The sequence below is a fragment of the Cervus canadensis genome, chromosome 6 (genome assembly GCF_019320065.1).
Source record: "Cervus canadensis isolate Bull #8, Minnesota chromosome 6, ASM1932006v1, whole genome shotgun sequence".
Taxonomy (NCBI): Eukaryota; Metazoa; Chordata; class Mammalia; order Artiodactyla; family Cervidae; genus Cervus; species Cervus canadensis.
The window spans coordinates 81716831-81731440 of NC_057391.1; the positions used below are offsets into that span (position 1 = coordinate 81716831).

The 14610-nt window shown below is 41.6% G+C and overlaps 2 protein-coding genes across 2 annotated transcripts in view; both read left to right on the forward strand.

Annotated features, from left to right (window-relative positions):
* The window catches only part of TTLL5 (tubulin tyrosine ligase like 5), a 306157-nt gene that overhangs the window by 125320 nt on the left and 166227 nt on the right, over window positions 1–14610 (forward strand). The window contains exon 28 of the mRNA XM_043473030.1: window positions 4265–4449. Within this exon, the coding sequence (XP_043328965.1) occupies window positions 4265–4449 (185 nt within the window). The remainder of the gene's footprint in view (window positions 1–4264; window positions 4450–14610) is intronic.
* On the forward strand, window positions 685–1439 carry LOC122443884 (dynein light chain Tctex-type 1). Its single transcript, XM_043472607.1, has one exon. It carries the CDS (start codon window positions 715–717, stop codon window positions 1054–1056), a length of 342 nt encoding a protein of 113 aa, XP_043328542.1. The 5' UTR covers window positions 685–714; the 3' UTR covers window positions 1057–1439.

Below are 14610 nucleotides of genomic sequence, written 5' to 3' on the forward strand. Positions count from 1 at the left end.
ATTAGAAATAATTATTTTAGCAGTATAGATGGCTATAAGGTCAATATTAATATCCATTAGCAACAAAGAATTAGAAAACCTGTTTTATATTGTGGTAAGACATACATATTGTTATACATGTGGTCAAGAAGCAACAGTTAGAACTGGACATGGAACAACAGACTGGTTCCAAACTGGGAAAGGACTGTATAGTGTCACCTTGCTTATTTAACTTATATGCAGAGTACATCATGAGAAACGCTGGGCTGGATGAAGCACAAGCTGGAATCAAGATTGCTGGGAGAAATATCAATAACCTCAGATATGCAGATGATACCACCCTAATGGCAAGAAAGCAAAGAGGAACTAAATGCCTCTTAATGAAGGTGAAAGAGGAGAGTGAAAAAGCTGGCTTAAAATTCAACATTCAAAAATCTAAGATCATGGCATCCGGTCCCATCACTTCATGGCAAATAGATGGGGAAACAATGAAAACAGTGAGAGACTTTATTTTCTTGGGGTTCCACTGCAGCCATGAAATTAAAAGATGCTTTTTCCTTGGAAGAAAAGCTGTGACAAAACTAGACAGCATATTAAAAAGCAGAGACATGACTTTGTCCACAAAGGTCCATCTAGTCAAGGCTTTGTTTTTTCCAGTAGTCATGTATGGATGTGAGATGGACCATAAAGAAGGCTAAGCACTGGGGGAGGCGGCGGCGACGGGCGGGCGGCAAGATGGAAGACTACCAGGCCGCCGAGGAGACTGCTTTTGTTGTTGATGAGGTGAGCAACATCGTAAAAGAGGCCATAGAGAGTGCCATCGGGGGCAACGCCTATCAGCACAGCAAAGTCAATCAGTGGACCACAAACGTGGTGGAACAGACCTTAAGCCAACTCACCAAGCTGGGGAAGCCATTTAAGTACATCGTGACCTGTGTGATCATGCAGAAGAACGGCGCGGGCCTGCACACAGCAAGCTCCTGCTTCTGGGACAGCTCCACCGACGGGAGCTGCACCGTGCGATGGGAGAACAAGACCATGTACTGCATCGTCAGCGCCTTCGGACTGTCCATCTGAAAGCCCCGCCCCGCCCCTGACCTTTCTCCTTCCACCCCGTCCCTTCTCTCCCATCTTCTAACCACCAGCCGTCTATTCAGCGATCACCTTTCTCATCCTAAGTGTGTTTTTGTGGCACTCTCAACGTGTAGAGAAAAAAACCAAATAACCACACTGCTCTCTGTGACCTGCACACCAAGTCAGAGGCATCACCACCGCAGGTAGTCAGGAGCCTCTCCTGCCACTTGTCTTAACTCTGAATGTTTCTTCTCAAAGGTGCTAAAAGCCGAAATCTGCTAGTGTGAAACTTTCTCTACTCTCTGAAACGATTCAAATACACTAATTTTCCATACTTTGTACTTTTTGTTAGAATAATAAATTATTCCAATTTAAAAAAAAAAAAAGAAGGCTAAGCACTGAATAATTGATGCTTTTGAACTGTGGTATTGGAGAAGACTCTTGAGTGACCTTTGGATTGCAAGAAGATCCAACCAGTCAATTCTAAAGAAAATCAATCCTGACTATTCATTGGAAGGACTGATGCTGAAGCTGAAGCTCTGATACTTTGGCCACCTGATGCAAAGAGCTGACTCCTTAGAAAAGACCCTGATGCTGAGAAAGACTGAAAGCAGGAGAAGAGGATGACAGAGGGCAAGATGTTTGGGTGGCATCACTGCCTCAATGGACATGAGTTTGAGTAAGCTCCGGGAGATGGTGAAGGACAGGGAGGCCTGGCATGCTGCAGTCCATGGGGTTGCAAAGAGTCGGACGTGACTGAGTGACCGAACAACAACAGAGACATGCATAATATAAAATTTACTGTTTTGTCTATTTTTAAGTGTTCAGGGGCATTAAATGCATTCACACTGCTGTACAACCATATCACCGCGAAATGATGTTTTATAAAACATTTACATAAAGACTATAAGCTGTCTAGGCATAAATATAGGAAAGACTTACAAAGAAATTTTTTAAGACTTTGTTGAGAGACAGAGAAAAGATAAATATATAAGTAGACTGTGCATGGATGGAAAGACTTACTATCATAAATGTTTTCATCAAATTTATCTCTGAATTGAATACAATTCCAACCAAAATCTCAACAGTTGTGTTGTACTTGACGAGGCTCTTCTAAAACGATAATGGAAAGGCAAAAGACCAAGGGTAGTGAGAACCTACTGAAGAAGGAAAAATGGTGGACAAATATCTTAATAAGGATATAAAGATATGATCATTAAGAAAATACAGTATTGGAAAAAGTGCAGAATGACCAGTGGAGAAGAATAGAAAGTTGGAAACAATCACAAATAGATGAAACTTTGATATATGACAGATGGAAAAGGATGCATTTTTCAATAAATGGTGCTGGGACAACTGGTTATCCATACAAGAGCAAAAGTGAAATTAGATCCCTGCCTCATACTATCTGTATAATCAATCTCAGATGCAAACTTTAAACTCTAGAATAGATTAGAACATCTTTAATAACTTATGGTAGGAAACGAAAGTAAAAACATAAGCAAGCCTCCTTTAGAAGGAAAAAAGGACAACCCAATAATGGTATCAGAAAAGAGGTAACGTGCTCAACATCATTATTAATCAGATGAATATAAGTGAAAACTACAGTGAGATCTTCCACCCTCTTAAAAGAGGGAAGAATTAAGATATTTGACAATACTAAATGTTGGAGGGAATATTGATCAGCAGGAAGGCTTGTATTTTGTTTGTGGTAGTGTAAAACATACTGTTTTGTTGTTATCACATAAATTTTTAAATTCATATACTCTCTGACTCAACTTCTAGCCACATACACAAGAGAAGTTCTTCCACACATGCTCTAGGACATGTACGCAAGAGTGTTCACAACTGAACTGTTTACAATAGCAATAAGCTTGCAATAACCAAAATAACCATCAATGAGATAGAAAAATAAGTTGTAGTGTATTTCCAAAATGGAATACCTCGCACCATGTAAAGTTAATGAATTTCAGTTATACTGAGAAAGGATAAATATTAGAAGTATGGTATTAACAAAAACAAGTCCCAGGAAATTACTACAGTAAGATACCGTTTTTATAGAGCTCAAAAACAAGCAAAATTAACTGTTTTAGGTATGCCTACACACACAGCAATGAAAACTAAAACTATATTTAAAAAAAAGAAGGGGATGAATGATAAGGGGAGATTAAGAGTGAGAAGGAATCCATGTGTTGATACATGTTAATATGACTTAGGTAGTCAGTTCATTATATGTTTTATAACTTCTACATCTATTGTAGATAGTATTTTATATGTGTCAAATAATATAATAAAGCAGTGTCATCAAATTGTATATACAAGGATGATCATGGTTATGTAAGCATTAATAAGACAGAAAGCACATAGTGTTTCCACTTTTCTGAGTTTTTAATTTTTTTTCCTATGAATTGTGTGACTTATCATAGAACAAATATGAACCTTGATTTTTTTATTAAATAATTTCTTTTTGCCAAAATTTCAGTGCTCAAAAACAATAGATTTCTCTGATAGTTGAAAGAAGAAAATTGAAATCTGAACGAGAAATTAATTGAAATTTGATAATATAGGATTATTATTGTTTTTCTAAATAAATTCAGTTTTGCTTTTATCCTTCCTTCCCTTTTTGAGCTTTGTAAGAAGGGTTATGGGGCTTCCCAGGCGGTGCTGGTGGTAAGAACCCACTATCAGTGTAAGATATGCAGGTTCAGTCCCTGGGTTGGGAAGCTTCCCCTGGCGGAGGGCGTGGCAGCCCATTCCAGTATTCTTGCCTGGAGAATCCCATGGACAGAGGAGCCCGGCGGGCTGTGGTATAGATGATTTGACAGTGCATGCAGCAGACTACTGACAAGTACTGTCACATAACAAGAAAAACAAGAATTAGAATGATTTTCAAGGCTGCACTTTTTTTATTCATTAATTTCAGGATCAATTATTCCCCACTACATATGATGAAAATCTTTTTTTTGTGAAGGATTCATATTATGCAAAAACATAGTTATGGATGCATGTAAGAATTTGGATGTATGTAACAATAGGAAGAGATCCTCGGGTATGATAAGGGTATGCTTTTACTTTTGTGAGCTTTTGAAAATAGTTCATTGTTCTTGTTGTCAAAGATCCCTGGGATTCAGTGAAATATCTATTGGTTGTCTTCATCCTCAGTTTTTCTGATTTTTTTTCCTAAGTGGATGAGAGCTTTTCTCTTCAGCAGGTTCATGCCACCCAAACAAGCAGCATTCAGGAGCGGCCAGAGCCCAGAAGGAGGGAGAAGACGGCTCTCTATACAGTAGACGGTACAACCCGAGTATGGTCACGGCCGAACTTCAGCGGCTGGCCGAGAAGCAGGCGGCCAGGCAGTATTCTCCTTCCACTCACATCAGCCTCCTCACCCAGCAGGTATGGGCAGTTTGGGGTGTCATGGAGCTTTTAACCAGTGGATAGGATTAACTCCACGGTACTCTGTCCTTCCCTGTCTTTACTAATGCCCATATGCTGATGCTTATTGAATGAATGTTAGTTGGTTTTTTGAGCTAAAGAATGTTAGCTAAAAGTGTTCGTCTTTAGCTTTAAAGAAAGGATTTCTGTCACAGGTATTGCAAAGTTAAGTCTGCTGCTAGCTGTGATGTACTTATTTCGTGGACAAATAGACTCGAATGTTCAGTTGTAAAAACACTTTTAAATGATCTTTAAAATAACTTATTTTAAAAATAACTTATCTTTAAAAATAACTTATTTTGTTGGTAAAATTTTCCAATGAGTTCAAGTCTTATAAATCTTTTTACCAGAATGCCATAACATTACCTTTTACTTTTTTTTTTTTAACTATACTACCTTTCATCTCTTGATGTCAGGATGTTTTCTGGGCACTGATTAATGAGTTATTTCAATAAGCCCTCACCCAAACTGTATCATTCTCCCCATTTTACAGATGGGGAAAACTGAGGCTAAAAGAGTGATGTAATCAAGGTCATCCAGCAAGCTAGATGGATACTGGAATTTTGACTTTTATGTTGTATGTATGTTGACTAGCTTACAACACAGTAAAGTTAGATGAAACTTTTAAGAACTGTAGGATTCTTTTCGCCCTTCTTGCTGATTATCTCTATGGTATTTAACTGGAAGAAGCAGCCATATTTTTTCCTTTTTCTTAATGCAAAATGGCATCAGAATCCTCCAAAGGAATCATAATTCAAGTCCAAAGTTACAGTTTTCTGCATCTTCATGGTGTCATATTCTTTAATTGGTGACAACTCTCTGTGCTGTGCCAAGTCACTTGAGTCATGTCTGACTGTCTGTGGCCCCATGAACTGTAGTCTGCCAGGCTCCTCTGTCCATGGGATTCCCCAGGCAAGAATACTGGAGTCCGTTGCCATGCTCTCTCCAGGGGATCGAATCCACGTCTCTTATGTCTCTTGCATTGGCAGGCAGGTCCTTTACCACTAGCGTGACCTGGGAAGCCTGACAGTCCTCTACTGATAATCAAATCTAGGGAAAAAGTGAAGCCGTAGACTACTTCAAGAGCATGTTAAAAGCGGGCAACACACTGCCCCCTGGCGGTGCCCTACTTTTCTGTGTAAAATTATGGGCCATAATTCAAGGTAAGCCTTAGCTTTACTTCCGCCTCATCCCAGAGTGTGAGGTCGTAATGAATTTTCTTTTTCAAATCTCTTAATACTTTGAAGGGAGTAAATAAGAAAGCCTAATGTGAATTAAGAAGTGAAGAATCTTGTACAGGCAGTGTTGAGACTTGAAAGGAATTAATAGTTAGATTTTAGTGACAGAATGATGTGAAAAGAAAATAAAATGAGAAGGAATTGTGAAATGTGCACTGGCTATGAGGAGGGGGAAGGACCGGTGATCTGCTACACTGTTTTCACTGGGTCACTGACTAGGGTATGTTTCTAGTTTTTAATGAGCAACTAGAAGCACTAGACCTCAGGTATGACCTAAATCAAATCCTTTATGACTATACAGTGGAAGTGAGAAATAGATTTAAGGGACTAGATCTGACAGACAGAGAGCCTGATGAACTATGGACGGAGGTTCGTGACATTGTAAGGAGACAGGGAGCAAGACCACCCCCAAGAAAAAGAAATGCAAAAAGGCAAGATGGTTGTCTGAGGAGGCCTTACAAATAGCTGTGAAAAGAAGAGAAGCAAAAAGCAAAGGAGAAAAGGAAAGATACTCCCATTCGAATGCAGATTTCCAAAGAATAGCAAGAGAGATAAGAAAGCTTTCCTCAGTGATCACTGCAAAGAAATAGAGGAAAAGAATAGAATGGGAAAGACTAGAGATCTCTTCAAAAAAATTAGAGATACCAAGGGAACATTTCATGAAAGATGGGCTCAATAAAGGACAGAAATGGTATGGACCTAACAGAAGCAGAAGATATTAAGAAGAGGTGGCAAGAATATGCAGAAGAACTGTACAAAAAAGATCTTCATGACCCAGACAACCACGATGGTGTGATCACTCACCTAGAACCAAACATCCTGGAATGTGAAGTCAAATGGGCCTTAGAAAGCATCACTATGAACAAAGCTAGTGGAAGTGATGGAATTCCAGTTGAGCTATTTCAAATCCTGAAAGATGATGCTGTGAAAGTGCTGCACTCAATATGCCAGCAATTTGGAAAACTCAAGGCAAGTGCCCACAGACTGGAAAAGGTTCATGTTTTTCATATACAATCCAAAGAAAGGCATGCCAAGAATGCCTCCAACTACTGGCCACATTTGCACGCATCTCACCCGCTAGTTAAAAGTAATGCTCAAAATTTCTCCACCCAGCTTTCAAGCATTAACGTTGAACCGAGAACTTCCAGATGTTTCAAGCTAGTTTTAGACAAGACCAGAGAACCAGAGATCAATTGTCCAACATTTCCGCTGGGAATCTCGAAAAAGCAAGAGAGTCCCAGAAAAACATCTATGTCTGCTTTATTGACTATGCCAAAGCCTTTGACTGTGGATCACAATAAACTGTGGAAAATTCTGAAAGAGATGGGAATACCAGACCACCTGACCTGCCTCTTGAGAAACCTGTATGCAGGTCAGGAAGCAACAGTTACACCTGGACATGGAACAACAGACTGGTTCCAAATAGGAAAAAGGAGTATGTCAAGGCTGTATATTGTCACCCTGCTTATTTAACTTACATGCAGAGTACATCATGAGAAACGCTGGGCTGGATGAAGCACAAGCTGGAATCAAGATTGCGGGAGAAATATCAATAACCTCAGATATGCAGATGACACCACCCTTATGGCAGAAAGTGAAGAACTAAAGAGCCTCTTGATGAAAGTGAAAGAGGAGAGTGAAAAAGCTGGCTTAAAGCTCAACATTCAGAAAACTAAGATCATGGCATCTGGTCCCATCACTTCATGGCAAATAGATGGGGAAACAGTGGCTGACTTTATTTTTTTGGGCTCCACAATCACTGCAGATGGTGATTGCAGGCACGAAATTAAAAGACACTTACTCCTTGGAAGGAAAGTTGTGACCAACCTAGACAACATATTAAAAAGCAGAGACATTGCTTTGCCAACAAAGGTCCGTGTAGTCAAGGCTATGGTTTTTCCAGTAGTCATGTATGGATGTGAGAGTTGGACTATAAAGAAAGCTGAGCGCCGAAGAATTGATGCTTTTGAACTATAGTCTTGGAGAGGACTCTTGAGAGTCCCTTGGACTGCAAGGAGATCCAACAGGTCCATCCTAAAGGAAATCAGTCCTGCCTGAATATTCATTGGAAGGATTGATGTTGAAGCTGAAACTCCAATACTTTGACCACCTGATGCAAAGAGCTGACTCATTTGAAAAGACCCTGATGCTAGGAAAGATTGAAGGCAGGAGGAGAAGGGGATGACAGAGGATGAGATAGTTGGATGGCCTCAGCGACTCAGTGGAGATGAGTTTGAGTCAACTCCGGGAGTTGGTGATGGACAGGGAGGCCTGTTGTGCTGCAGTCCATCGGGTCGTGGAGAGTCGGACACAACTGAGTGACTGAGTTGAACTGAACTGAGAAGCACTGAGACGTTAAGAAATTTTCTCTGCAATTGTGCTAGAAGACATTGGCAATATCAGTGCTTACATATTTTCATCTCCTATCATTTGGTAGACTACAAAGCTTGCCAAAATGAAAGGATCCTGATCCTGTGGGAATCCAAGGTGATTGTATCCTTATCAGAAAATCATTCCCATTCAGTCTATTTCATCTAAGAAGAATTTAGTGGCAATGAATTAAAATTCCATCAGACTTCCCTTTATAGGGATCTAAACTCACTTAGATGTTGGCCTTAAGTTTTTGCTTAATAAACAGGGTGGTTAGTGCAGTACTGAGGGAGGGATTGTAGTGGGAAGGGGACTGGAATAGCCGTCTAAAGACCTGCCTTCTTCTACTAGCTGTGCGATCTTGGGCAATTCACTCAAATTGTGTACACCTCACGGTCTTTGTTGATGAAGAAAATACAACAAAGTCATGAGGGCAGTCTGCAAAAACCTTTCTGTAAAGTCTAAATGCTGTATGCTTGGAAAAGATTGCTCCTTCAACTGTAGAAGGCTCTTAATAACTAATGGTTTGTGATTTGATTTGAAGTCAGTTTTTCAATAAAACATTGTGTTACCAAAACGAATGCTGCTCTTGAAAAGTTCAAGTTATGTGTTGTGTTATTTCTCCTCAGAGAAAGTAATTCCTTAATTTGGAATTTGGGGAATTCTCCTGTTGTTCTTTTTCTGGTAAATAATAACCTGTTATAATGACTTAATATGGGCCCTGGGACATCTGTTTACTAGCCATTTCCTTTTGCTCCTAGCTGTGTTTGAAATAAAGTGCCTTGGTTGCTTAGTCACTGAGGCAAGTGATAAGGTGTCTGGTTCTGGTGAGAGGCGGGCCTCCAGTCAGAACGTGCTGAAAGCTCTGCTCTCCTCTCCGGACTCGGGGTGTGAACCTTCAGCTCAGCTCACAAGAAGCAACTCTGTGTACAGTAATTCTTCAAATGTTTCTAATTTCCTCTTGTCTGTCATTATTTCCTTATTTTCAATTCCTATTTTGCATCTGTGCTTTTTTTCATGAATGTTTTCTTTCCTCCTTCCCTGTTCAATTCTTTCTGTTTTTTAGTTGGTTATCTTGTTGTTTTATCTTTGCTAACTTCCTTCCTTCTGCATTCTATAGCTTTATTTTGTTATTTCCTCCCAATTTCTTGAATTGAGTACTTCCTTTGTTTTCACTCATTTCTTTCTTTCTTTTATTTAAAGCTGTGGATTTTCCTGTGGGTCTTGCTTTAATTAGATGCCATGTTGTTGTTCAGTTGCTGAGTCGTGTCCTATTCTTTGTGACCCCGTGGACTGCAGCACACAGGCTCCCCTGTCCTTCACTATCTGCCAGAGTTTGCTCAAACTCATGTCCATTGAGTCGGTGATGCTATCTAACCATCTCATCCTCTGTTGCCCCCTCCTCCTGTTGCCATCAATTTTTCCCAGCATCTGCCTTCAATCTTGACCAGCATCAGGGTCTTTTCCATTGAGTCAGCTCTTTGCATCAGGTGGCCAAAGTATTATATTCCATAAGCCCTGATATATATCTCTATATTACTTTTCTTGGCAAAGTGTTAAGAGATCTTCCACTAAATAAGGTATGCTGATTTTAAATTTTCATGCTATTTTGGAAGATGAGTATAAAAAAAAATTGAAATTTGGGGCTTGCCTGGTAGTCCAGCAGTTGAGACTCTGTACTTCCATCACAGGGGGCGTGGATTCATTTCCTGGTCGGGGAACTAAGATCCCGCATTCTGTGTGGCACGGCCCCCCTCCCCCCAAAAATTGAAATTTGAGGGAATTTCTGAAAAACAGTTCCTTTATTTTGTCTATGATTTCAGCTACTTGCCCATTAAAGCTTTTAGTCGCATTTTCCATAAAACTTTTTATTCAAATGCATTCTTTTAACTCATTCATTCAAAAACATTTTATTACACTCTTAAGAGTGTTCCAAACCTTAATGCTAAGCCATAGGGATGATACAAGACAATAGATCTCAGTGTGAAGTAACTCACAGTATGGTAAGGGAGACAGCCACATAACACATGATAGAATGTGTTATGGAATGTACTAGCATGGGATATGCACAGATGTTTCTAGGGAATAACAAAACCACCAGAGGGTACCTAACCTAGCATGTGGGTGGGAGTGGGAGTGCCAAAGCCGCCTTCTTGGAAGAGATTACCACTACACTGAATCTTCAGGGAGGGCAGGTGGGTGGCGGAAGAAGGGTGGGGCAGGCTCCAAAATAAAAGCTTGCATGTGTGTACGTGGGGAACCAGAAAGCTGGTGGTTGTCGATGTTGGAGGACAGGGAGTCAGCAGAAAGCAGCTGAAATGGACGCTGGAGGAGGAGACAAGGGCTGATTCAAGGAGAGCTTTGAATGACCTGTGAAGGAACTCGGCTCTTTATCTCAGCAATGACCGGGAGCCACAGAGACAAATGGGCCTTGCCTTTTCACTGTTTCACTTAGGTAGCTGGGAGGAGGATGGGTTGCAGGATGAAGCAATGCCATCCCCTTTTCCTCCCTGCTTGCTGGTGAAGATGCTGAGAAACAGTGAATTAGCCAAAAGAGAAGAAAGCAAAGTCCTCAGACAACCTACAAATTTGATTATAAAACTTTGAGTTGCCCATCATTTCCATTAGGGGCTAGACTCTTACGAATTTATTTGGCTAAAAGCAGGACCTCATTTATCTTGTAATACTTTTACTATTTCTGCTATGATTTAAGTTTATTTATAGCCTAGAGCATACAAGAATATTGAACTCGCCCTGCCACCACTAAGTGGCCACCGTGGCCACTTTGGAAGTGTTTGCATGTGCTTGGAAACTAGAGTTACGTGTTCTCCACATAGGATTACTCAACCTCACACATCTGAGCAGAGAGAAGGTCGGATTTAGTTCTTTCCCTTGGCACGTGAGAGGCTGGTTATCTTTGGGGGCTGGGATCCTTTGGAAATGAGCGTGTACATCCCTGAAAGCAGGGTGCTCTAAAAGCATCTTTCGCTGGTTGGGGAGAGAGCCCTGTGGTAGGTAGCTGATGGTGTGATGCTGGAGTAGGAACTTGACTGTGAGATCTCACTGTCTCTTCCTCAGCCCCGTGCCAGGAGAGGTGTGCTCACCCCTCTGCACACGCAGAAGCAGCCCTCTGTGGGTAGCGCTGTCAGTGAACAGAAGAATGTGGCAGAGGAGCCCAGCTCTGCAGTGAGGAGAGGGAGGTGGGGAGACAGCGAGCGCCGGCCTCTCTGTGCGGGCCGGTGTGAGATCGCTAGGAGCAGCTCCAGCGCTTCCAGCCTGGGAGTTTCATCAGAGGGATAACAGCCGACCACCCAGGCGAGGCTCCGGTGCTAGCAAATGTGCTGTGTCAGGCTCTGTTCCCGGCCAGCCAGTGCCCGGGATGTGGCCGGGCCTCCAGGAAATATGCTGACAGATACATAGGAGGGAGGAGATGCTTTTTACTTCTCCCATTTTTCATTTAGATGGAGAGGAGAAAAGAAAAGCATTCAATGTCTTTTTACCTTTGCTCCTCACCCTGCCCCTTTCCCGCCTAGTCCTAGAGAAGGGCGTCCACTCAGGTCGAGAACATTGGCTCACACCGCTTACCCATCCGTTTGCACTCAAGGAGTTCTTTGATCATTTCTTCTGCTTCAGCAGTTTCCATTGTGATCCTGCTCATTTCTTCAGGGTCCAGGGTGGACCTGGAGTAAATCTCAGTTTCAGAAATTTCTATTTGAAGGTGAAGCTGGCAGAGAGGAAGCGCGATTTCTTGATGTGGTTACAGGTGTTTTCCAGGATTGACGCCAGCAGCCCTCAGTTATCACACGCTTGGGCATTCAGTACCGGAAATGCTCTTCCTGCCTCCTGACCATATGTGACACGTTTGAACTATTGTCTATTTGCGTTCTGATTTTGTAATTTTTTTCCCCATAAGTGTAGCTTCTTTGGTTCTGTATTTTTCTGGGTAGAAAAGTTGTGCTTCTTTGTGTCATATGCTTTCCTTTTCTCCATTTCTAGAAACAGAAAAAGGTACATGGAAAAAGCAGAAGCCCTTGGGTCAGTGAAACTTTGGACAAGTTGTTTAAATTCCTGGTGCCTTAATTTTCTTCGGTGTCAAGTGGAGTAATTACAGTGTCAAGACAAAGTCTCCTGGACCCTTGTGCCTCCCTGCCCTAGGTCGTAGCACCAGTTGATCCTATCACTTCCCTAGCTCTTCTGTGTCTCTTCAGGCTTTAAACTCCCAATTTTCCTTAGGTCTTTGGCCTACTGATGGTCCCTTGTTCTAAAATAACCATTCTTTATCTCTTACCATTTTGACTCTTTCTCAGAGGTCTTCCCAGGTGGCTCAGTGGTAAAGAATCCACCTGCCAGTGCAAAGGACACAGGTTCAATCCCTGGGTTGGGAAGACTCCCTGCAGAAGGAAATGGCAACCCACTCCAGTGTTCTTGCCTGGGAAAGCCCAAGGACAGAGGAGCCTGGCAGGCTACAGTCCATGGGGGTCACAAAAGAGTCGGACATGACTGAGCAACTAAACAAAACAGTAACTCTCAAAGGTCACCGATGACCCTGGCATTGCCAGCTTCAGTTACCTATTATTAATCCTCATTCTCTTTTAGTACATGGCACTATTATTGACTGTCTCCTTCCTGAAAACTTCCCTTAGCTTCTCCAGCCCTTCAGTAATTCCTTTGAGAGCTGATCCTATACATCCCCCCTAAAAACTAGATTCCACTTTCCACATTTTTAAAAAGCTACTGGTATTTAGACCTGAATTGTATAAACTGACAACAGCAGAGTCTTTCTGATTAAAGAAGGGGGTTGATGCCTGGGCATCTGTTTCCCCCTATTCTCACAGGTATCCTTCAACATGCATCTGAATTCCAGAGCTCACCTGAACTTTATGCCTCTCTGTAGTGTCTCACTTTGGGTAAATTTCCTCTTGCCATAGCTTTATCTAGTACTGGTCTGCAGATTGCTCCCAAATATATATCTTTAGTTTGAACCTGTTTTCTGAGTGTCATGTCCAGATTTCCAACTGCCTGCTAGCCATCTCCATCTAACTGTATTGCAAGAACCCAGAATATTCAATGTACGTTTTAAGCATGTTTTGAAAATACTCAAAATATGTTCAGTATATCTAAAACTTACCTGTTCTTCTCCCCTTTCCCCTCTCTGCATCAGGGACGCTGCAGTTCTCCTAGGGGCTTAGGGGTGGACCCTTCAGTTCATCAGCTTCTCTGTTTCCTCATTCTCTCTATGCCAGGGCAGGTGTTGCCAGTTCTCATTGAGTCTGACTATAATTTCTCTGATATGTATCTTCTCTGGTTCACATCTGCTGTTCTGCTTAAGGACTTAATTATCTCTGGACTGGATCACTACAGTTACCTCCTAAATGGTCTCCCAGCCTTTCTCCTCTATTCCCCCTAGTCTTTGTTCTAAAGGAATCTTACTAAATCACCAGTCTGATAATGATACTCCTTGGCTCAAGAATCTTGAATGGAATCCTGTTATCTTCAAAGTGAAGCCCCAGCTATTGAATGTTAGTCAAAGCCTTTATGTAGACTCTGGCTCCAGGTTACTTCTCCAACCTGTCTCCTTCCCGTGACAGAGGTTTTTGTGCAGCTCATCCAGAATTGTCTTAGTCTCTGTTCCTTAATTTATGCTGTCTTCTCTTGGGAAACGTTCCCCAGTCAACAGTACATGAACCGAGAACTTTCAGATGTACAAGCTGGATTTAGAAAAGGCAGAGGAAAAAAAAAAAAGAAAAGGCAGAGGAGCCAGAGATCAAATTGCCAATATCTGTTGGATCATAGAAAAAACAAGGGAATTTCAGAAAAGCATCTACTTCTGCTTCATTGACTATGCTAAAGCCTTTGAGTGTGTGGATCACAACAAACTGTGGGAAACTCTTAAAGAGATGGGAATACCAGACCACCTGACCTGCCTCTTGAGAAATCGGTATGCAGCTCAAGAAGCAACAGTTAGGACTGGACATGGAACAATGGACTGGTTCAAAATTGGGAACTGAGTATGTCGAGGCTCTATTTTGTCACATTGCTCTTTTAGCTTGTAAGTACATCATGTGAAATGCTGGGCTGGCTATAGCACAAGCTGGAATCAAGACTGCTGGGAGAAATATCAACTTCAGATATGCAGATGATACTACCCTATGGCAGAAAGCGATAAGGAATTAAAGATCCTCTTGATGAAGGTGAAAGAGGAGAGTGAAAAAACTGGCTTAAGACTCAACACTCAAAAAACTAAGATGGCATCTGGTCCCATCACTTCATGGCAAATGGATGGGGAAAACATGGAAACAGTGGCAGATTTTCTTTTCTTGGGCTCCAAAATCACAGCAGATGGTGACTGCAGCTAGGAAATTAAAAGATGCTTGCTCCTTAGAAAAAAAACTGTGGCAAAGCTTGTCAGTGCATTAAAAAGCAGAGACATCACTTTGCTGGCAAAGATCCATCTAGTCAGAGCTGTGGCTTTTCCAGTAGTCATGTATGGATTTGGGAGTTGGACCTCTCACAG